The sequence below is a fragment of the Haliaeetus leucocephalus genome, unplaced genomic scaffold, assembly GCF_000737465.1.
Source record: "Haliaeetus leucocephalus isolate CR32 unplaced genomic scaffold, Haliaeetus_leucocephalus-4.0 Scaffold889, whole genome shotgun sequence".
Classification (NCBI taxonomy): domain Eukaryota; kingdom Metazoa; phylum Chordata; class Aves; order Accipitriformes; family Accipitridae; genus Haliaeetus; species Haliaeetus leucocephalus.
In genome coordinates this window covers 1,274,919-1,300,526 of record NW_010973325.1, presented here as the reverse complement: position 1 = coordinate 1,300,526, position 25,608 = coordinate 1,274,919, and the positions used below count along the sequence as shown (strand labels likewise).

Genomic DNA, 25,608 nt, shown 5'->3' with positions numbered 1-25,608 from the left:
TCTCACAGTGAAGGGACAGTTATTTCAGTGGCTCCTTATGTGGCAGCAGCAGTACCCACCAGTATCTCAGAGGGTTCCCAAGAGTCCCCCAATGATCCCTGAGAAAATGCCCAGAAACTCAAGGAGCGACTTAAACCAGAGCACTTTCAACTTCAACCTGGAGAATGTACTCACAGTGATTATTTCATCTAGGCTACTTAGAAACTCAGTGACTATTAATATTGATGATAAAATTCAGGAATAGTTCTTACCCAAATATTTTATTTTGAGGTATGTGTGTGTATATATATATATGGCCTTCTACATTTTTGACCGCAAACAGGCATACGAGAGCTCCCCAACCAGGAATGGTGGTAAAATACTGAAATATTTATATTGGCAAATATAAGCTGCATTGAGAATGAGGACAGATGATGCTGATGTTCTGTTTTATTTTGCAAGGTAGATGATATTCACGTTTAGTATTTCTTATTTTTATTATTTTTGCTGATTGAATTTCCCCATAGAAAATGCATTAGTGCTCATAATAATCAAGTATACTTTTTTTAATATATATGTGACCAAGGAATCAGTTTTTTCTGCACTTCTCTCAGCTGAAACACACTTTACTGATAAGAAAAATGACAGGTGTTTGTGTGGACTGGTAATGTATGAGGTTTGCATCTTGAACTACGGATTGCTGAGTTCTCTTCTGAAAGATAATAAAGTACATGGTTCATTTTTCATGTGCATTAGTAACTTAGTTGATCAGGACATGTGGACATGTTTGATATATTGCCTGGCTATAAAAATGAATAAAGCTTTTATATATTTGTTCTCTTTAGAGTGTGGGTGAAAGCCCCTCAGTTTCCAAGACAGCCTATGAATGGTTTACCATTTGGCTTATACTTTAATAGAACTGTTTTCTTATGTAAGATGACTTCAGTATTCTTGTCTGGAAAAATTCTTTATTGTTATGTAGCTATTAGAACACATGTCATCATCCCTTTTCCCCTGGGTACATTCAGTAAAACAAAGGACAAGAGATGTGCAATTTTTCCATATAGTGTGAGTGTGAATGTTAATTTCAGTATTTCAAGAATATATGCCTTAGTTTGCTTTTTTTAATATATATATATGAGAAAGTAAACAAAAAAAAACATTGAATGGGAACCTTTGTTGTTTGGTGGGGGTTTTTGTTTGGTTTTGTTTGAATTTAAATTATGATTGATATCTCCTTTTGATACCACTTGGTCTTCTGGAAAGTTCATTTTCATACTAGTTTAGGGGTAAGTGCACAGGTGCTTTGTATAAATTCCTTGTTAATCTGTAGCTTCTGATTATGTATGCTAATGATTTGCCAGCAGTACTTCATAAAGCTTATTTATTTAATTAAAAAAAAGTATATTATAGTTGCATTTGAAAAATGCCTTCTGTTGATACCACACTGTTTTTCATACAGTTTATTGTTATACAGACCACCAGCTATTAGAAGAAAGACTAAAGAGATGCAATCAGAATTACAAGGACTCTGAATCCTTGTGGCAGAATTTCTTTCTTTCTTTCTTTATTGCTAAAAAAAGAGTAATATATTTCAGGATACTATCCTTCAGACTTTTATAAGTAGAGCTGTAGAATTAAGGACCACAGCTTTATGTGACTACTGTGTCTTGAAGAGATTGTAGATGCTTTTCAGTGGATCTGGTTTTGTCAAGGCTCATTGGGTTTAGCTGCAAAATGAAATATACTTGTAGCAAGTCTCTTTAATCATTAATTGTAATTATTTAAACACTGTAGTGTATTGTCTATGTAAGATATATTTTCAGTTTCTGATAGGACAACCTTTCAGTCAATCTGTTTACCACCAAGTTTTGGGCACTGGCAAGTATTGTTATTGTAGACCCTTTTTTGGCCTGAAGATAGTACAAGTGCAGACTTCTTTCTCCTGCAGTTTTAACTAAGGCAGATTTTTTTGTCTTAATTTTATTTGGTGGATGTATATTTCAGAAAGAAACCAACTACTTCCCTTCAGTTTTAAATCCTAAACTTTAATTATCAGCTAGGTCATAGTTTACCTGACAGATTTACTCTTCTTCTCCATCAACAGTAAAATTGCGGGGGGAGGCAGGTGCGGATACAGAATTTTTTGTTTACTTAATGTTGAACTAAATCAGGAGGAATCTGAGATAGTAGGGCTCTAAGAGGATCATGTAATTATGTAAATATAAAAATAGACATTATGTGGGAGAAGACAGCTAAAATAGCACAAGATGTATCGGAAAAGATAATCATACTCTTACTTGTTTTTAAATATTCATTCAAACATTCATACTTTTCTGGCAAACCTACAAGAATGTCTGCTTGACAGAATTGTCCTTGCATCTTAAGGCTATCAGATATTTATTTATAGCATGTGTTTGTATATCTTTATTCTAACAGTCCTTTCCAGTTCAAATTGGTTTTCTAAATAGTTTTTGCAATAGCTTGTTATTCACATATGAAAATGTGAAATAACTAAGTAGTACTGTACAACTTGGTAGACACTGAGAGTCTGAATATTCCTCTAGTCTCAATCTTTTTATGAATTGTCATTACAGTGAAGAAGGCTAGCATACAGCAAGAAGCTTTCAGTATTTGTTTAGTCATCTTCCTTATCTTTTCCACCTGAAAAATATAAATATCTCTTTTGTTTAAAATAAGATAAAATCCCTTCATAATTTTCCACTAAAAATGAGTGCATGATGTGTTGGTATTCTCTTTACTGATCTCAACAGTTTAGATAGGTAAAAGTAGTTACTCTGAAGTTTTTTTCCTTGAACGCATAGTAGATTCTCCTGAACAGCAGGTGGTTGATGTTAAACAATTCTTCATGTGAATTCGTTGTTTGAAGTGGGGCTCCACCAGTTACATTACAATCCATGCAGATGTACCTGTTAGCCACGAATGAAGCAAACATCATCTGAAATGTCAGGACTGTCATGTCCTGATATGCACGTTAATGTGGACTGTTAAAGCTGTGTTAAAGATGATTTTAAATGGGCACCATTTCTAGTTTTTTAGTGAAGATGGTAAGTTTATTTTAATGTAATACATAGTCCTTATCAACTTGAACTTAAAAGAAACTGATAAAAGCAGTGCCACAATCAGCATGGAAAGAAAAATCTGAGAGATCAAGGGTAATTTTCCCCACCTCACTCCCAGCATTTTCTTTTCTTGAATTTATTTATGGCTCTCTGCATACATTATTCATGATTGATGTAAAGTTTCAGCCTTTAGTTTTTTATGTATCTATGGACAACTTATATTCCTGCATAAATCACTTGCGGTAAATTAGTCATACACACAAAAGTTTTCTCTGTGTGTAGATGTGGAAGAGGAAAACAAATGCCAGCAAATCAGTGACTTTTCTTTTAATGTCAACATAGTGCAATGATATCAGCTTGCAGCAGACTTAAACATTTGAGCAGTACCAGAAGGAAGAAATATTTGATTACTAAACATGCTGGTGCTCAGATACATGCATTGTTATGAATATAAGCATTCATTAAAAAGTTCAATTTGTTGGAGGGCTTGATGTCTCTAGATATTGTCAGGCACAATAACATTTATCATGCTTTTAGTATAGTTTCTGATGGACTAAATGGTGTTCTTGGCAGACTTGCTCACAATAAGAGAAAAAGCAGAGTAAATTTATTTTTTCCTATATTAAATATTGAAGTACTTGTCAAATAAAAAGGTAGCCAACATTTGTCTTCCCTTTCCTGTGGAAGGAGTGCTACGGATTCTGGTAGACTTTGATTACTTCTTTTAGATGAAAAAGGAAAAGAATTCTAGAAACAGTCACATACAGTGTAAATAATAATTGCAAAACTGCCTAGTGTCACACATGGTGAGTAATAGTTTTGCTTGCCAGCAAACATCACATCTGTGCACGGCAGTGCTGGGCTTGGAAGCAGGCAGACCTTAGGAGCTTTTGCAGTTATCACCAAGCTCTTATAGACTTCTAGCAGTAGAAATCTCAGAACAAAATAAATTTAAAAACCTCAAGCTCCCAAACAAAATAAAGGGTATGTTGCAGGTAATGAAGATTCTAGAAAATATTTCCTATCTGCTTGGACATGGCAGTCTTGCTTATGTGAAGTCTGTCTTCCTCTTACACTTTTCCCAAAGGGAGGTACGCAGTGGAATGAAGCCATTGTCATCTTCCAAGTTCTCTAGACACTTCTGATCTAAAACCAAAAGGGATTCCAGAGAATCAGATTCAGCAATCTAACTGATCTCTTCTGCTTGTATGTAACATCTCTTTGAAGATGCTTCTGCCTGTATCATGTTTTTCCTGATCTTCCAGTACAGACATGTTTTTTTCTCCCAGTTGTGCTGAGAGAGTATCTTCAACAGTTTAATACCATTCCTTTTAGACCATTGATAAAAGAGCTTCAGACCCAGTATTATAGTTATCTTACAAATTGTAACTATGTTTCACAATGCACTCTTAATGAAGAAAGGTGATGCTTCCGCTCGATGGTAGACTCCCCAGGCAGAGCTTGGTTTTTAATTCATTTGATCCAATCTACCTAGGTGCCATGTTTAAGGAAATTGCACTTTTGCCATTCCTTCTAGCAGCTGCAACACATTCAATACTTTAGAAGTTGACGACATCTCATAAACAAACAAAATTATCACTGTGAAATGGCAGATTCTCTGTCCTTGCATTTCTTGTCAATGTGCAATAACTTGGAAGATGCTTGGTAAAACTGCACAACTGTCATGTTCTTGGCTCTGGCTTTGAAAAGGTTATTGGATATGACAGCTAGTATTCCTGTCTGAGTTACAGAAAAGGAACATTTGCTTCAGAAACAAAGAGCTTTCTTTGCTGAGTTTTGTAAGTAACTGCAGGGAAAAGATCTGTAAGAGTCAAATTCACTAATTTCTTTATGAATCTATGGTTATTTCAATAGGTTTTCTTTTTTAGGAACGTGACATGATCCTTATTTCATAATCAACCTGTGACTTATTAAAGTTTCAGTTTAACTTGTCTCTCTCTTTGAGTTTGTAGAATAATTTGCAGCATAGATGAGTGGAAATGACCTCCAAGCACAATATAGCGTGGATATCAAGAATCTTGAAAATGTGTATTTATTCATCCTGGTTTAAAACCCCCAAAAGCCCTGTGCAGTCATTTAAAGCATAAAAAAACCATATTGATTTTAAATTTTCATTTCTGATCTGTGCAAGCCGAAACACATGTTTTACAGGTATTTGAGTGAGGCTGCCAGAGGTTTCTTTTTATTAGTTTAAACAGGAATTCTTGCCTCTACGGGTCACAAGTCTGTAGGCCATATTTGGCTTATATGTAGATTATTAGTATGAAGACAGATAGCATTAGAAGTTAATGTTTTGGTGGGGTTGAGTAAGGTTCAGATTGTAAATAAATAAATGAAACTTCTGTTTTCAGTCAATTCTGCTGTGGAAAAGGCCTTGCATGTCATGTGAAGCATCATGTATGGAAAACTTTCATTTAAGATGTTTGGAGAATTTTTCTCAGAAAACGTGGTTGTTAAAAAGTGCCAGTTTTGGAAAAGAAAAGCCTTTTGCAGAGAGAATTTCTGGTTGAATTGGAATTTTTTGTTTCTTGTATCATTGTCAGTCATATGAGTTTGTTATCATTGTCAGTCAGATCATATCAAAACTACAGCTTTTTACCATAATGCTTGTGCTCTGTCCATCTCTATTTTAAAGGCTTCCCTTAGAAAGCTGGAGGTCATAACTCTCTAAGTATACTTTCCTCCCTTTTTCCCAAGTTTTATAGGAAGCTAACAAAAGTTTGGGCTAAAATCAAACAAAAATTGCTGCTTTCTTAATCCCCTTTTCTCCTGGGGAGTGTGTGGAAAAATTTTCCATTTTCCATCTGAAATAATATTGACTGTTATATCTCTTTTTCGTCATACTTCTTTTTGCTGTCATTAGTCCCATTAAAAATGGGCAGGCAGTTTAATTGTTGCCTTCCATCCTACTCCGTCTTCCCTTGACTAAAGGGAAGGAGAAATAAACTTGTTTTGATAAAACTTTTTGAGCCTCAACCACTATTGTGCTGCCTTAAACTGAAGTAGAGCATTAAGATTTTCCTGCTAATGAACTGTACCAGGAGGAGTTCCTTTTTCTGTGTCTGTTTTTTCTCAGGGCTCTGTCTTTAATATTAGTCATAAAATGGTGTAGGTTAGCTCTAAGACGTAATTAACCAGTTTCAAAAGGTCAGTACACTGTACTTAATTTCCACCATTCACCTTAGCAATTATCCACTTCACTGACAGTACCTTGACCTAACTCTACGCTTCCACCATTACTCTGGTCATCCTATTGAAAACTTAAATTCAGGGCAAGTTTGTGGAGGTATTTTCTGGAGAGAAAATATTCACATTTGAAGGGAAAATGAAACATCCTGAGGTTTTTTTTTTCACACATTGCACATTGTTTCATAAGCTTTCAATTCCTTTATAAATCAGAACCTGTAGCTCTACCTGAGAACATCTAAAATTCTTATTCTCTGTACACATATGGCAATATATATTTTCTGTGGAAAACAAACTGTGAAATTCTTTTCACTGAAGATGTGAGATAAGTATCACTGCTATTCAATCAACTTGCATTTTTAATTGAAGTTTCAGTAATAAATTTCAAAATTAAACATAAGTATTCCTGTTCCTGTGAAATGTTTTTGTGTGAAAAGTGAAAGGAGATAGACTTTAAGGCAGCAATAGATTCATTTAAAGGATCTGGTTTTTTTATGTAATGAAGGATAAAAAAATTTTTTTAAAAATGCCAGGTTCCCTTTAAAGAAACACAGGAACATGTCTATGTGTATACACATATACATGTGTGTATGTATTTTATATACACGTATATGCCCACAAAAATTTCATTAGGTCAGTTCAAAACAGCTAACACTGTTCGAATGTTTGCCTTGCGTTGCATTTTCAATAGTATCTGGCTCAACTTCCTTGGTGAGAAAAGTTCATCTAGCTGCTTTCCTCATCTTGCTGTATTAGGTCTCACAACACTTGTTTTCTCTGGTGGTGTAGTGGAGAGGAAAGCAGGTCTGCACAAATTACTTGCATGATGGATGAGGTTCAGCCTTTTGAAACTGTGTAGCATGGGGTAGATCAAAAGATCCCAGGGGTGCATTCAAGCTCAGTGAGGGGGAATGGGTCCATCTCAGAGCAGCTCTAGTTGTACAGTTATGAAACAGTCTACAAAGCCCATCAGCATATGTAACTACTCTTTTTTCTCTTCTTTTTTTTTTTTTTAAGTGAAAAAGTTACTTTCTTGAATGGCAGGGAGCTCGTAATTGGAAAATAAGTTTGGTACGCTTTTTCAATTCAAAAAACAAACAACATTCCAAGTCTTGTTTCTAGAGGGAAATGGATCCCTGAAGCTTATTCTGTTTTCTTTTGCTTTGTTTAAATGAGAGGAATACATTCTCAAAAATCTGAGTTAACACCTAGCATTGCCTTTAGTCATTGCATTTAATCTTTTCTTTTCCAGAATTTAAAGCACCAAGTTATAAAAAGACCCTTCTTACAACATCTCAAAGAGGGACGAGCAGGCTTGGGTGTGTTCTGAAAGACCATAAACCTGCAAGATTTTTTGCACAAAATTACGTTGAAGAGATCATGAAATACTTAATTTTGCTTGTTCTTCCTAACTTAATTCCAGACCTGATTTTTTTTTTTTCTTTGCTTTAGTGTCCCTATTCAGTTTGGAAGAATGACTTGAATGATAGAGAAGCAACTTTCCAAGGTGTTTAAGTTTATATGCTTTATAGGAATGTACCTTCATCTCTTACATAAAAATAAAACTCTTAGAAGTTAGAAAATTTTCAATTAGAAAAACAGTAGTGCAATTCTTGAATGGGACGTTACTCCTGTGAATATCTGTTTTTCATCTCTGAAGGTAAACAGCAAGAGAATATAACATTGCAATTTCTAACTCACTTTAAAAAAAAAAAAAAAAGTAAAATTAACCCAACTTTCTTTTTTTTATGGATCTAAATGCACCACTAAAAGCTGTAATAATACTGTACTTTCACAGTAGGCCTTTGTAGTGAACATACTGTTGTTTCTATCATGAGCAACCATTAAGCCATTAAGATGTTTTAATTCCTAATTAAATTAAGAGGGTGAAGCTAATTCATGGAACAAGTAGCTGAACTTGCATAGGAAATACTTCTCACACCTGATACATGCAGTACCCATACTGCTTAAAGAGTTGAGTTGCTTAAATTGTTTTGAAAATACGACCAAGTAACAATTGATAACTAAAACTGGATTCATGTATGTCATTGGAAAAATATTGCAAACAGCAAATATTTTTTCTTTGTTTGAATTTTTATTCTGCAAATATCAACATGTATCTTTACACATGCTCATTATTCTGCATGCCAGAAGTATCCTGCTTAAAGATTGTAATGACTTGATTAGATTATCTATTAATATAGAATACAAAAATTCAGAAAAAGTAATGTAAAATAATATTCTTTAATTTTCAATTAAAATAAACGTATGCATCCTCCTTTACTTTAGGAAGATTACCAAAGGTGTTACCAACAAATACTTGGTCAATAATTTTCAGTTTTCATATATTAAAAAAAAAGTAAATTCTCCTTCATGCCTTTTTAATAGCAATATTTCAGTTTTCCACTAAATGAGTTAAAATATAATAATTATTACAATATAATAGATATTATATGTAATTTATAAGTATAATAAAATTAATTTTATTTGGCTCAAGATAAAATATGTTGAAAAATTCATATAGAAGGATGAGACTAGTCAGTTCAGGAACACCTGTGTTCCTCATAAAACAATAGGTGTATCAAAACTGTTTTCTGCAATCTGTATTACATTGATACGAACCTTTCCTGTCTGTTTTAAATGCAAATATGTAAATATTTGCAACATAGCTCTGTCAAGGATGGGGTCTGGAATATTCAGGTTAAAAGCAGCCCTGAAGCAAAGAGAGACTTCCCTCTGCTGAGTCTTCTTTCAGCTCTTTACAACAGCTCCCATCAGCTAGCTGGCCTTGAGTGCCTCCAGCTGAACTCCTGGAGCTGGAAGGGTCCTGACAGGGGTTTTGGGGTGTGAGTGGGATTGGGAATGCATTGCACAGGTGTGAGAGACAAATTCTGTCTACTCAAAAGAAGGTGCATCTTTTTAGCTGGGAGTGACAAAATTACACGTGATGACTCTGTGAAGTTGGTGTTCTGACCTGGAAACTGAAAGTTGGGATCTGGCACCTCACTTTTTTTCACATGTTCTTTACCAAAGAAGAAAAAGAGAGCAAATACTTCCTATGAGAGCATCATATGAAAAGTGGTATTTGGGATACGCATAAGGTATAGTTTGGGAGAGCTTTAATGCATAACAAACCAACCCTGATTACTAACACCCTGAAAATTATTATTTCAGAAAATATGAGTTCTAGTACTTTGCTGGACAACAATTTATAGTAAAATCAATTATACCAAAATTGTCTATTCAAGATTTTATACAAGTTAATATTTTTTTCTGACTTTATTATGGAGTTCTTCATCTATATTGTATATTAAATATTTAAATTTATCATTATAGGACCTTGTAGACATCTTGGGTGCAATGAATTGAAATTTTACAGACAGAGAGATAAGTAAATTTATCTTTGACTCAGATCTTGGTTTGGTAGTCGTCTTGTGCTTAATTGCCTGACTGAAATTCAACCTTGGATGGCTTTGTGATTTCTCTCTACTTGAAGTCTGCCAAAAATGAATTGGTATTGATCAGTGTCATCGGTGTGAAAAGGTGAACTTTCAGGCTTAGAATTTGAGTTGTGTGTTTTGGCAGATGCTTTGCAAGAACATGGGGCTTTCTTGTGTTCCAGATCTTTCATGGGTACTTGTAAGACATTATGCCTGCATATTATGCCTGCATACTTATTTAGAAAATATACAGGTTTTGTGATTGTAATCCAGTAGATGGTATTTGAACAACTATAAATCTGCACAATTGGGGGGGGGGGGAAAAAAAAATTGGTGAAAAAAAGAGGTATGTCATCCCTTCATTTCCAGTTGTTGTACAGAAATTCAGTGGATAGAGTTTAAAGACCTCATTAGAAACATGTGAGCATCTAACATTTTCTCATGCATTGGCATTAACTTCTTGTACTCTATCATCAGTGGGCAAACCATGCCAAAAAATATCAAACCCCAAAACAGGGGTATAAAATTATCTTTCCCTGATTCCCTGTTTAATCTCAGTACAGATGTTTATCACATTCTAAGGAGTTTAGCTTGGTAAAAAGCCTCTAAAGACTGTGAGGTAGCATGAACATAAAATATAGGGTTTTCACTCTGTTGTATTTTACCCACATGGACCATACCCCCTAAAACGAGTAGTTTTGTAGCTGTGTAGTCTTTTCATGCAAGAAAAAGTCCATAATGTAAAGACAACTGCTGAATAGCATAATTGTTTAATAAGTTAAAATTAGTTCCCAGTTAGTCTGCAAATATGATACAGAGCGTCAAAGGAATATATTCCTTTCTTACTTGCTAGTTTGCCTAATCTTAGATCAAAGGCCTATTTCAGTTTTAAGAACTGTTTCAGAGTTCTCTCTAAATAATACTCTCCAACAGTGTATTATGATGTGAAGACTGGCCAAGGTTTTAAGAATTCTCTTGGTGTGTGTGGAGGGTTGCTCGTTTGTTGTTCTTGTGTTTGCTTTGTTAAGGGGAGCAAATAATCCGTGATGAGAAGGAACAGCCTGAGGAATTGTCTTTTGCTGGTGGAATAAAATGCCTTTAAACATAATCCATTCAGTTTTTAACTCTTTGACAGTTGACTTTTCTAAGTGAAGTAGTTGGTATTCATCATCTGTATTTAGAATCATAGAGTATCTCAAGTTGGAAGAGACCCATAAGGATCGAGTCCAACTCCCTGCTCCTCGCAGGACTACCTAAAACTAAATCGTACGACTAAAAGCATCGTCCACATGCTCCATGAACTCTGACAGGCTTGGTGCTGTGACCACTTCCGTGGGGAGCCTGTTCCAGTGACCAACCACCCTCTCAGTGAAGAACCTTTTCCTAATGTCCAACCTGAACTTCCCCTGACTCAGCTTCATTCCATTTCCTTGTGTCCTGTCACTGGTCACCAAAGAGAGGAGATCAGCACCTCCCCCTTGAGGAAGTTGTAGTCTGCCATGAGGTCACCCCTCAGCCTTCTCTCCTCCAAGCTGAACAAGCCAGGTGACCTCACCTGCTCCTCGTAAGTCTTGCCCTCGAGACCTCTCACCATCTTGGCTGCCCTCCTCCAGGCACACTCTGACAGTTTGATGTCCTTCTTATTTTGAGGCACCCCAAAGTGCACGCAGTACTTGAGGTAAGGCCACGCCAGTGCAGTGTAGAGTGGGACAATCGCCTCCCTCGACCGGCCAGCTATACTGTGCTTGATGCACCCTAGGACATGGTTAGCCCTTTTGGCTCTCAGGGCACATTGTTGACTCATATGCAGCTTGCCATCAACCCAGACCCCCAGATCTCTTTCCATGGGGCTGCTCTCCAGCCTCTCGTCCCCCAGTTTGTACATATAACCAGGATTACCGCCTCCCAGGTGCAGAATCTGGCACTTGCTCTTGTTACATTTCATATAGTTGGTGATTGCCATACATTATGTGAATTGGCTTAGAACTGGAATTTAGAGATGGCTCTAATTAATTTGCTAATTAAATATTTTCTTGTAATGTCTTAGTTCTTTTATTCTTGATTTCCTATTTATTCCAAGGAATATACTTTAGTATTTAGGTGCAACTTTAGCTCATGAAGTGTCCATACCTAAATAATATAAACCTTTGGAAATTATGGACCTCATTTTCAAATGGATAAACTTATGGATGGGGTCTGATTTATACATGGAAGCTGTTTGAAACATCAGCACTGCTGTTTGTCTTTTATCGTTCTTCATCATGAGAAGATGAAGCTTGTGGAGTAAAAAAGCACTTGGTCTTCTTCTTTTTTTTTTTTTTTTCCCCCTCCTTCCCCCTGTTTGGTCTTCTGGGGAATCCTCTGGTTTATCATATATAGAATATTAGCTAGAGGAATATCTGGAAAAATATTATCATTGTTAGTAAACAATCACTTGTTATTTTCCATTGAATATGATTTTTGTCCTTACTAGAGAGACTCAAAAAGCATTTCTAGTTTCCTCTGAAAATCTGAATGAGCCTCTTTAACTTTATAGAGTATCTAATTGTTTCTATTTGTTCAGAAATAAGGTGGGAACAGACAAGTTTACTATTTGATTTAGCTAGATAATCACATTGTTACAATTCACAGGGTCTGAATTATGTTTTTCTGATGCTGTAATGCCTCATTCTCTTTGCTTTATGTGCAATAGCTTTTCATTATTTGCCAGAAATTGATTTTAAAATAAAAGTAACCAACATCTGAAAAAGTACACCTTCCTAGACCTTTCTAAACCCTTGTTGATACAGATATCCTGTTTCTTCAATGAAACGCCCTGCACTGTTGTCAGTCTATACTTTTATCAAATAACCAATTTTAGTTTTCACAGAACTGAAAATTGTAAAGTTATTAAAATTCTGACTTTTATGTATTAGCATTTCTCTTCTTTTTTTCATGTAAGTTGAAAGATCAAGAACCTTTCATTTTCACAGTTTTTAATCTATCTTAATCTCCTTTAATCTTCTTATAAGTACCAGTTAATAATAACTCGTTAATAGTAAGTACTTATCAATAATAATCTGATAAATATCTCTTAGTACCTGATAAGTACCTGTTTTGTGCTATACAAATAAATTCATTTTATCAATTTTTCTTTTGAAATCTGAGGAGCATTTTGTACATTCTTGGCAAAACCTGTGTCTAGTTGTCTGAGGGGGAAATAAAATCAGTTGTTAGGTAATTATTTTATAGGACTTAGTAACATGACTTTTTGTTGATATGTGTAATTCCTCCTGTATGTGGATTAGATAAATGGATTCAGAAAGATGGGTTATCCTAAATTCAGGTTACAACATTGGCCATAAAAGATAATATTTCCCTTAAGACTATTAATTGTGACCTCAAGAAACAGAGTAGTCTGAAAACTTAAAAATCTTTCATCTGGTCATTAGGATAGCAGTTTCTACTACTGAAGACATACTTTAGAACTTCTTCCTTTTAATGAATATACATCATAGTCCTTCTAAAGTGTAAACAGACTATAACTAAAAATATGCTCCTTGGGGGAATAAAAAATGAACTTTGACACTGTCAGACCAAATATCAGTCTCAATTTTATTTAAAACAAAGTCTTTTGGTTTGGTTTGGTTTTAATACTGTTGTCCATAAATAGCAGGGAGAGAAATAAGATTTGGTTACCAGTTACTATGCTAAACTAATAGCTATGCTTTAGGTAAAGGTACAATTAATGAAAAATTGACTCTTTTGTTCTTTTTCTTTCCAAATTCAAGTACTTAACATTATGAAACATGGAAAATTTATATCTTGGACTGATTTCTAAGATGCCCACCTTATGCTGAGGTGAGGCCATTAGCCTCACCCAGTAAATAACAAGGTTTTTTAATCATATTATTCTTTTTTCTTTTTCTCTCTTTTGGTTGTTCTTTCTCCCACCACAACCCTTCCCAGCTGGAAAGACTGCAGTTTGAGAATACCTCTGAATGGGGAAAGAGAGAGAGACTTGAAGCAGGAAAGCAAAGTTTGGGAGAAGAGAACAGAAGATTGAAGTTGCAGGTAAAAGAAATTCAGGGACTTCTGGAGACGAAAAATAAAGCAACACTAACTAAATTGAATTGTGATCATCACAATGCACAAATAAGCTGCTAATTAAAAATAAGGTATGTTCATTGCTTAGTTCGATTACTTGGAAGAGCATTCCCCAAAAGAATTACTATTTCATAATGTCAAAATGTGCCCCTAAAACAAGGGTTGTGCGATACAGAACAGCCTTGTCTGCATCTCAGACCTGGACAGTTAGAACTCAGTGACTTTGAATTTCTGTAGGGTACAGAAACAGAAAGAAATATCTTTTTTATTTTTAAAAGGAGCAGGGAGAAATGACAAGTCTGACAAGATGAGGGAGCAAAAGTGAACACTGGGAGTAACAGAGGAGATTAAGTAAGCTTTGGTAGCTATAGAGTCCTGATGAAGGTCAAAGCAAAAAAAGCTGTGAGACCAATCATTCCTCTGTCTTGCTGAATATTGAATCACTTCTTAGGGAAGAGAGAACTGAAGGAAGAGCCTTATTTCTTAATTTTTTATTCCTCTAAAGTTCTGTTCACTTTTAAACCTTATTGTACTGCTAAAAATGATGTGATAAATTACTCAGAGACTCTCAGCTGTGGGTATTTCCTTTATTTTATGGTTTTCCATGCCAATAATTAAGTGGTAATCCAGAAGGCTCTTACTTTCATTGAGACTCTGAAGGCTGTGCAAGAGAAAGCAAAAAACCCACCAACCCAATCAATCAGTAAATATACATACTTGATGTTACAAGTTGGGCAACACGAAACAGTTAACATTCTTATTTGCAAATAACAAATAATTTACTGTCATTTATATGCATTTACTCTTGAATAATGGCAATCTGAGTAACTAGGACCAGATTTAGGGTATAGTTACAATAAGTAATTTCTCTTGGGAAAGATTGAGAGACAGGTTCTGTACTTGAGGTCTGCTTTTAAATGTAATGATACGATTTTTCTGTATTTTTGTGATGGCTCAGGAGCAGCAAATTACAATTCACACATATAGATTACCTTTATAAAATATCTTGCATAACAAACACCTGTTCTGGATTTTCCTTTATTAGTATTTATTTTATCATACCATATCATATCATACCATATCATATCATACCATATCATATCAGCATTTTAATGATTTTTTTGTAATGCAAGTAATTTGAGGTTGGAGATGTTGCCAGAAAGATGCTCATCTGCTAAGGCATGTTACTGTATTCCAAATACCTTTTAGTTACAAGGCTGTCCTGGGTTGGTTGGTTGGTTGTTTTTTAAAATGTTGCTTGCAGAGAATACTAGACATCTGTGATCAACTCTGTTAGTATCACAACTCTAACTGACACAACTTCACAAATTTTAACAAAGTCAAAAGGCTGAGATGGAGCTCAGTCATCTCTCTTTCCTTCTCATAAAAGTGAATATCCCTGCAGTGTTTGCCTTTTCCTAGCTGATGATTTTAGGATAAGATTGTCTTCAAAACTATTGATTATCAGTTTAAAGGAGAAAATTAAAAATTGTATTTTAGTGTCAGCTGAAACTATGAAATCTGTCATCTGTTGGATTGGTAACAGTTATTATCCAAAGGTTAGGGTGAAAACTGATTTGTTTGCAGCTGTTTCTATCTCTGATTTAGAAGAACTGCAAATCATGGAATCACAAAACAAATCAGGGTGGAATGGACTTCAGGAGATCTTCAGTCCAACCTCCTGCTCAAAGCAAGGTCGGCTCTGAGGTCAGACCAAGTTGCTCAAGGCTTTGTCCAGTGGGGTCTCAAAAACCTCCAGGACTGCACAGCCTCTCTGGGCAGCATGTTTGTGATGGGTTGACCCCAGCTGGCAGGTAAGCTCCCACCCAGTCCTCATTCACCTCCCCAGCAGTGGGATGGAGGAGACAACTGGAAAGGCAAAATTGAGAAAAAACTCATGGGTTGAGATAAAGACAGTTTAATAAGTGAAGGGGGGGAAGGTGATGCAAAACCAATCACACACCACCAGCAGACCGATGCCCAGCCAGAGTCCAAGCATCAGCTACTTTGGAAAAACCACCACCCCTCTGTTGTTGCAAGGGACTCTTCCTTCCCAGGTGCAGGACTTTGTCATTGTTGAATTTCACAAGGTTGGCCCCTTTCTTCAACTTGGTTACAGAACTTGATTGGAGCATGCCATCTACAGGCAAGGATATTGCCTCTGCCTGTCCCAGCTTTAGGGGGAGATAGAATGGCCTTGATGGGAGCATTTTCCCTCAGAGCTGTGAATAGAGGCATCTGCTGTGCCAGGAGTAGTTTCTCCATTCTGGGCTGGGAACCTTGCCCTGTGGTGCATCACCACCAGGGTTGAACAGTCTTGTAGTCTTCAGCAGCGTTTCCAGCCAGGACTCCTTGCCAGGGCCTGCCATAGTATCCTAAAGCATACTTGCTCATGGTGCCTAGGGCTCCTGGCCTGTCTTCTATGAAGCCAAACACCCACTGACAACATGAGTAAAATTAAAGGTCAACAGTATTAGAGGAAAGGACGACTGTGGTGAATCCTTAATGCCACAATGAACTCTATTCACAGCAGCAAAAATTTAGTAAGATAGAAAGATCCTTATGAGAAAAAATACTCTAGCAATGAGTTCACCTCCAAATCAGTCATGGCGCTGGAGACCTGGCCAGCCACATGTGGAGAAGATAGTGGTTTGTAGAGTTAGTTAGCATATTTTTTTAACCTTGCTGCTCATCTTAAATGAAAAACAGGGGTTATTATAACCAGAATATTAAAGGGGTTAAGGAAGGAGAGAGTGGCTTTTCAAGGATTCCAGCCTAACTCAATTTGTATCTTAGATAGAACCTGTCTATTCCTATGTAGAGACATCCTAATGTCACTGTTGAACCTTTCTAATTTCTGAGACTGTCTCTGTCTAATTTGATCTAGTACTATCAAAAACCTGAAAAGAAAGGCTTTGACTTCTGATTCAGGAGCCTTTTTTTCTGGGATAACAGCTTGGGTTCAAATAAAATAACGTGTTATATGCAGGGTTAGAAGAGTACAGAAGGATGATTTCTGTAAAATGTGGGTGTTGGTTAGATGTTTAGGTTAGCAAAGGGAATCATATACAAGATTGAAACCACAGCACTCTCAAGATCTTTTGCATCCTAATCTGAATGATTAGGGCTTTATTTAGTAAGTAGACAAAAGGGATATGGGTAATGTGTTATGGAATGAATTCCAGAGCAAAACACAGTTGCCCAACACCCTAGCTTCTCCAAAACCTGTATTTGTGAGATGATTTGGGAGATCCATTGTAGTTTAGAAAAATATATAGTGTTATTAATTGATGTATGGCTGATTCATACATTTAAAGGGTATAAACAATGACAACATTTTTTCTCTAATAACAGTTTTAGTAAGATTAAACATGGTATCAAAATACAGAAGTGAAGTCATTACATCCTTGTCTAAACGGGTTTATGTTGACACTTAGTTATCTTGCTCTTTAACAGGTATATGTTCACAGAATATAGAATAGGTCCAATCTCTTGCCACTCATGGTAGTAAATCATGGAGATTGAAGTTCTGAACACAAAAGTTAATATTATGTTTTGCACAAAATATGAGTCCTTAATATTATTCTTAGCTGGCAGTATGTTTGTTTAAAATGTTTCCATATGCAGTTTTTGAAAGGTTAACTTCTGTTGTATGAGATAAGCAGAATTGATGAAACAATTGAGAACAGACATTGTTACTATGCGATTTTATCGATTGTACTTCTTGGAATAGAGAATACTGTTTAAATTAATAGTTTTATTATTTGACAAATAGCATGGCAACAAATATTAAATGGATCTAACTGGTTCATCTAGGAAGGGATAAAATGAAAGAAAAGACCCCTTGTTGATGGTATAGATCAATACCCAAAACATGCTGTTTATGGAAAGGTATTTTCTATTTCATCTGTGAGTATGACCTTGAAAGAAACTTCTAAATTAATTTTAGGGAAGAATAACTGTTCTTCTATATTATCTGTAATCATTATGGTAAAGATCTGGTTAGTGAATATTTGATTAATTGAATATGTTTTGTAGTGGACTTGTACAGAATTTAAGTGTAGAATATTAAACTATGGGGCTTGTGGAGGCATAAACTAATTTTTTTTTTTTTAAAGTTTAATTTCCCTTTTTAATATGATAAATTTATAATGTTGTTAGGAAAAAATTCTATAAATTTTAAAGGTGGAATGATGGACAACGAGTATTTTTAAGATGAAACCTTTTTAGGTTAACATTACCTAGTGAGATGGGTTTAAAATCATTGATGCTGTTTGATTTTTCATAAGTAGGAAGCATTCAAATTTTTAGGCAATAACTTAAAAAATGGTCTGTGTTGGGTTTACATGGCAAGGTTTTGGTAGCAGGGGGACTGCAGGGGTGGCCTCTGTGAGAAGAGATCAGGAGCTGCCCCATGCCAGACAACTGGTTCCAACTGGCTCCAAAAGGAGCCCACCGCTAGCCAAAGCTGAGCCCATCAGTGGTGCTGGTGGCGCCTCTGTGAAAACACACTTAAGATACACTAAAAATGCTGAGCAGCAGTGTGTGATAGGGAGGAGTGAGGAAAAAATGTGAGAGAAACTGCTCTGCAGGGCCAGAGAAAGAAGGGGAGCCAGAGCAGAAATTCCCCCGCAACCTGTAAAGACCATGGTGAAGCAGGTTGTCACCCTGCCACCCATGGAGGACCCCACACCAGAGCAAGTGGACATGCCATGAAGGAAGGTGCAGCCTGTGGAGAGCACATGCAGGAGCAGGCTCCTGGCAGGAATTGCAGCCCATGGGGGACTCATGCTGGACCAATTCTTGAAGAACTGTGGCCTGTGGGAAGGACCCACTCTGGAGCAGTTCATGGAGGACTGTATCCCATGGGAGGGATGCCCTGCTGGAGCAGGGAAACAGTGTGGTGAGGAAGGAGAAGCAGAGAGGAGCTGTTATGGACTTGACCCATAACCCACCATTCGCCATCTGTACATAGAGGGAAGAGATAGAGGAATTGGAAGTAAAGGAGTGAAGTTGAGACTGGGAAGAAGGGTGAGAGAGAAGGAACATGTTCTTATTTTCATCTTTGTTTCTCACCATCCTACTCTATTTTTAATTAGCAATAAATTTAATTTTCCCCAAGTCAAGTCTATTTTTCTCGTGACGGTAATTTATCTCAACCCATGAGCCCTTCCATCTTATTTTCTCCCCTATCCTGTAGAGGAGAGGGGGTGAGAGAGCAGCTTGGTGGGCATCTGGAATCCAGCCAAGGCTATCCCACCACTGTGTTAGAGGTGGGTGCGTTCCTCGTGTTTCGTAGGCAAAAATTAATCTTTACGATAGCAACTTAAATGAGATTGGTTTTCTTCGTATTTTTAAAATAGAGGGACAATATCCACTCTCTCCTTTTCCTTAGACAAAAGATGTGAAAGGGGTATTTCCTCCTCCTAATTACAAAATGAGATATTTGATGATAGTTTTCTTATATGGCAGAAACTAGTTACCCTGCTGTAGTTATAAAGTCTTTGTAATTTCACAAAATCGGTGTGCAAACTTTAATTTTTGTGAATGCAAAATTTTGATATGGGAATAGTTGTAATGTGAATGATGTGCTTCCTAACTTTAATTAAAAAACATCAGTAAAGGCTGTGAGACTAAATTACTGCTCCCTAAATCTATTTTTTTAGTTGAATAAGAAAACAAAGTTCAATCGTTCCTTTTTTAATATCTAGAAAAATCAAATTAACAAAAATTTCAAAACAAAAATTCTCTCTTTCTGTACATCTCTAAGGAAGATGTTAAAACACTCTTGTACTCACTTCCAGATTTATTATCAAGATAGTATCTTTTTCTTCCTTTCTCTGTAGATTAAGCAACTGTTTCAAACATACTACCAAAGTACATATACTGTGATCTGTCTTGGTATGCAATTGTATGGCGAAGATTTCAAAGTGATTGAAGTATTGGGTGGATTAACTGAAGGAAAGAAACACTGTAAATTCATGGAAATAATGGCTACATACTTGATTCTCAAGAAAAAGAACTAAAAATACCACAGTTTTTAAACTTTCAGCATCATAAGGTGCTGTTTCTTCATGATTCAGGGAAAAATATTATCAGCTATTTTTCATCTTTAGTTAGGAACAGACTGGTTTTTAAAGATCGCTGTATATATCAGACCTCTTTGTTTCTAGTGCCTTCTAGGTTGTAATGGATTACCACTACCTGTGTGTAAACCCTTTGGATGAGAAGCTGTTGGATCAGATCACACCTTAGTAACACACATTTTATATGGTATATAAAATACATATATTACTTTTTTTTTTTTTTAAGAAAGCAAAATCTCAGTTACAGTTTTGGCAACTGAAGTATTAAATGCTCTTCTCTTTTTCCTAAGAAAAATAATATAAAATATTCATTACAGGTAGCTGAAAAGATTGTTCATACTGTACTTTATTCTTCCCAGAAATATTTAGATCATTTTAAAGTTTATTCAATTTTATTTGTTCCAACTGTTTACTATTTACTTGAATGCAGATGTACTGGGTCTGGCTGGGATGGAGTTAAACTTTCCTCAAAGCAGCCCGTGCAGTGCTGTGCTTTGTATTTGTGGCTAGAACAGGGTTGATCATGCACCAATGTTTTGGCTCTTGCTGAGCAGTGCTTGCACAGCATCAAGGCTTTCTCTCCAACCTCCCATGCAAAGGCCCGTAGACTAGGGGTGGGCAAGAGGTTTGGATGACAAACAACCAGGACAACTGACCCAAACTGATCAAAGGGATATTCCATACCATATGATGTTGGGCTCAGCAATAAAAGCGAAGAGAACTGGGGGAGGGGCATTTGTTGTTAAAATGTTTGCCTTCTGAAGCAACTTCTATGTGTAGTGAGGCCCACTTCCCAGAAACTGGCTGGACATCACCCGCTGGTGGGAAGTAGAGAATGCATCTCTGTTTATGAGTTGGAGTTTTAGGGGGTTTGGGGTTTTTTTTGTTTTGCTTCCACATGCTGCCTTTGTTTTTTGGTTTTCCTTTATTAAACTGCCTTTAGCTCGACCCATGAGGCTTCTCATCTTATTTTCTCTCCTGTCCTGCTGAGCTGGTGGAGTGAGAGTGGTTTGGTGGGCACCTGGCACCCAGCCAAGGTTAACTCACCACAATAGAACAGTTTTAATGAGAGACAGCCTTATTACTCCAAGCTCCACAGAAACTTATCACAAATTATTGACTAGAACAGTATTTACAAGTACAGTTGTGAAATAAAATTTAAGAAGTGCTTGAGAAAAATAAATGGAATGAGATAAGGTGACAAATGCTGCAGCAGCATTAACAGACTGTAACATTTTGGTTCAAAGAAGTAATGAGGCTTTAAGGAAGATCCCCTCATCATCCCCCCTTGAACTGGTATTGCTTTAGTTCAGAGTTATTTTGTGCACACTTAATTCCTTCTGAAGGAAACTATGTGGGAATCTCTGCTTCAGATATTCATGGTCCAAGCCCTAAGGGAGTGGACAGAGCTGGACCACTGACAGTTTTTGGGATGGCCTCATACTGCACGTGGATTAAGGGCCATAGGAGCAGGCAAAACCTAGGCTCTTGTGTTTGTGCATGGGCCTCAGCACCTGCTGCTGCAGCCTACTTTTCCACTTCTGCTGTGCTGATTTACTGGTGTGAATAAAGCCAAATACAAAAGGAGATGCAGATTGCTTCCTTGTCAACAGAGATCACAGTAGATGGTGATCTGTCTGCCCACTATCTGAATGCTGTGATCTGCCAAAGGTGTTTTGAGGAGGCAGCACAGTACAGAGGAGGAATTTTATAATTTGCCTGGATGATGTGAGAGAAGTTTTTAATAGTAAGGGCTTATACTAATTGCCATGTGTTTCATTCCTGGTTTTGTGTCACAGATCTCTTGAATTGAGTTTTTAATATATTTTTTACTCTTTATCAGAGCAAAACTCGAGAGAAGACATAATTATGGTATCATTATTAAACACTTTGATACTTCACCTAGCACTGTTCACCTAATGGAGAATTATCTTTGTTTCAGTGCAAACCTCTGGGGCTGGTTATTGTGATGGTAAAGCAGTACTGGCTGCAGAATTTGCTCCCTTAGCAGATTTTTAAAACACAAAATGTTTTGTCAGAATTACCACTTGGGATACAGGGGGCTTTTATATGATTTTTTTTGCTAATTACTTTTCTGGTGAAATGCTCATTTTAATTTCTTAGAAAACCCGCTAAAATGTAGAGCTAAAAACAAATAAAAAGAAAGTTTTACAGATGTGTTCATTTCCTCTAGCAAATTATGCTGATGTTTAATAATAGCAAAGAAAAAAATTACTGGATTGCTAACTGTCATGTATCAACACTCAGCACTTTTTACTTTCCTCACCAAATTGTTTCCAGTTTCAAAAATAATTAGTTCAGAATTATTGACAAGCAGAAGCTGAAGGTCAAAGACCACATTTAAAAATGAATCTGTCATTTGCATGTGACTATTGGCATAACATTAAGAGCATTAGTATGCTTCAAATTTTTCATTTAAGTTTAGTATTTTATCTCCTATTTTCTAACTTCTTGAGTGGGCCTGTAAATTGTAGTGATAAAATTTTGAAAGAATGTATATAAATTTTGAATTACACTTTTTATAGCAATGGTAAAAAAAAAAAAAGTATAGGTTTTGCTGACATGTGTGTATAATCAGCTATTCTATATTGTATTTTTTCTTAATTAGGACAAGGTTTTGATTTGACTTAAGAGTACTTATTTAATATTGTCCTTTGGCTTTCATAAAGCATGAATATCTTAATATGATAATTTACTAAGGGATATATTCTAATCATAAAATAATAGAAGGTCTAGTTTGTGGCAGACTGAATGCAGTTAAATGCCAGTTACCTTTTTTATTTTGGCAGAGTAGCATAAGAGTATTTGCGTGACATCATAACAAAAGTTCTTCTAGCCCTGTATCCCATTTCTGACATTGACCAAAAATGAATGTGTATGGAAGACTTACTAAGGGGAGCACAAGAATACTTTCCCAGACCACTGTCATGGCTTGTTCACAATTTATGTCTTAGAATGTTCCAGAATGAGAGTGGTGTTTTTCAACTCTAATACTTCTTACTGAAATATCTCTTCTGTGAATTTTTCCAATTCTTTTTGAACACATGTAAACTTTTAACATTCACTATGGCCTGTCATGAAAAATTACAAATTTAGCTGTACATTGGGTGAAGTATTTGCACTGTTTGCTTTAAATCTACACCAGCAATTTCATTATATTGAAACAGAAAATGAATTCAGTTCCCTCTTCCTTCACTCCATCTGCCCCAGGATCCTATATGGCAATTCGGTTTGGGTTTTTTTCCCCTCTGACTCAAGTATTATATACCAGGAATTCCTTACCATCGATTGCTTATTATTATTTCTCTGAATTTCCAGTTCCAAAAGAATATAATTGGGGTGTGGGGTGTGTCCACCCAATAGTAAAAAGAAATACACTATTGAAGATGTTAACGTATGGCTGGAATAATTATATTTTCTGTTATGCTTAACACACTTTCCCTAATAACTCTTAATCTTCTGTTTACTTTTTTACTGCTATTGCACAATATTTTTAAAAAATCCTTTTATAAGTGTAAGATCTCACTTTGAGTGATAATAGTAAACTCAGAGCTGCACCTCTATCAGTAAATCAGAACTGTGTTTTGATTGTCATTACTTTATATTTTTTTCTCTTTTCATCACTAAGTATGGAAAGCCTTTACTACTTTTAATCCCCTGGTATTTTTGTTTCTGTTTGTATTTACCCAGCTTCCTAAATACTTTTGATTTTTCTTTTCTGTGGCAAAAGCCAAGAATGGTCCCCTTTGGGATCTACAGATACGATTTTCCTACAGCATGGAAACTGGTCGTTTATTTCTCTCTTCTTGTCCCTTCTCCCTTATCTTTTCCTGATTTAATAACTAGGTATTCCAGTATGTGAGGGCCTTTTCTTTTTCCAAGTCAGCTACGTTTCTGTAAGAATCATTGTGGAAGGCCTTTGTTAAATGCCTTTTGAACACCTGCCTGACCTCTGACCAAGCAGAGTCAATTTATTGACCCATTCAGAAAACTGAAAGAGATTGTAAGAAGACCTACGTTTTCTTGCATAAAAATTGTTTTGATTCTTCTTCAGTATATTATATTTGTCCATGTGTGATCTTATTTGTAATTAAGAATGTAAGTTTTCCTGTTACAGGTATTAGGTCTTTCTTTTTTCTTTGATCCCCTCTTGAAGCATTTTTAAAATTGTTATTATGCTAGCTGTCTTCTAGGCCTTCTGAATTCTTTAATGACTGGTATCTGGTCCCAGGGTTTTTTAACTACCCGTCTTGTCTGTCTGTTTCATGACAATGTTCAATTTGAGACAGCTCTTATGATGTAGCCAATGTATAATATATGAGCACAGGATTATTTCCATGCTTCTCCTAAGTGAATATAGAGGAAATTCAAGGAGCTCTCTTGCTTCCTTTATTTTTCATCCTGATTGTGTAATGGTCAACAGACCATCAGGTTTCTTGCTGTTGATTTATTAGAAAAAGGATTAATAATAATTTTTATAACTTCTGCAAGTTGTTCCTCATATCATATTTGGCCTGACTTACTATATCTTTACAAAAAGACTGCCAGAGGTAACACAGCTGAATGTTTTATTTAGATGGTTATGTCATTAATTTCCTTCTCATTAATAAATTTATTTCAGAAGTAAATCCTTAATGAGTGTGTATGTGGCAAAAGTTGTGATAGCTGGCCTCATTCTAGTGTTTGAGTGTTTATCTGAATTATTAATAAAATGATTAGATAAAAATTATTTACGTAAAAAGTAACTAGGGTAACTTTTAAAAAGTAGAAATAAATCAGATATTTTAGCGTGTTTGTACATGTGTTGGTCCAATTCTCTTTTAAAAAAAAAAAAGAAAGAAAGAAAAGAAAAAGCAGATTAGGGTTAAAAAATAAAAAATGGGTATTCTTCAAGAGTACTCTGACAAAAGACATGGTGTAAATTTCTATATTGAAAAGTATTGAAATATATTCCAGTGGTGTTATAATCTATGGAGACACAAATACTGTAGTATAGAATGTTTCTTAAATGTTGCCATAGGGAGGACTAAAGGATGGCAGTGAATTAACACTCTTTGACATACATGTTCCATTTTATTAAACTTTTAAGCTTTATTCATCTTAATGTCTTTTTTCATGCCTGGGTAATAAGGTTTAATTTAAGAAGAACTCTAGGTAATGTAAATGTTGTTGTGTATTGTTCTGAAGCATAAAAGAAAAAGTTCTATGAAGGATCAATTTAAAAGAGGTCCAATTTGCCACATCTGTAATGGGATTCTGGACAAATGTAGTAGCTGTAACAGTTACAAATTGTCTTCTACTTCATATGTGGTTTATTCAGTAAAAATAAAATGTGTTGTTTTGATACAGCAAAGAGAAAACCATACAATAAAATGTGAGTACCTAATGTACAGTGTCCATGATGTAACTCTCTTGCAGACTTTCAAAGTTGTTTATAATAGCGCCATTGGTTCATAGTAGATAATGGATGGTATCTGATTTTTTTATAATGTGATTTACTGTAACCTCAGGGTATTTGTCATAATATTGTGGAAACTCTTGTAGAAAAATGAGGAGAAAGTAATTTGTCCATGTTTATCTATGAGGAAATACCAGTGTTATGGGCTTATATAGCAGCGTCCTTTTGTCATTTCTACATTTGTGGCTGTATGTGGCTGCTTCTTTGTCCTAAAACAATAAACCCTGGTGATCCTGCACTGCTTTCTT

The 25,608-nt window shown here is 35.8% G+C and overlaps 1 protein-coding gene across 1 annotated transcript in view; it reads left to right on the top strand.

The window, feature by feature from the left end:
* The window catches only part of CCDC102B (coiled-coil domain containing 102B), a 150,349-nt gene that overhangs the window by 24,068 nt on the left and 100,673 nt on the right, over positions 1-25,608 (top strand). The window contains exons 4-6 of the mRNA XM_010583295.1: positions 13,658-13,847; positions 16,619-16,628; positions 25,223-25,234. Of these exons, the coding sequence (XP_010581597.1) occupies positions 13,658-13,847; positions 16,619-16,628; positions 25,223-25,234 (212 nt within the window). The remainder of the gene's footprint in view (positions 1-13,657; positions 13,848-16,618; positions 16,629-25,222; positions 25,235-25,608) is intronic.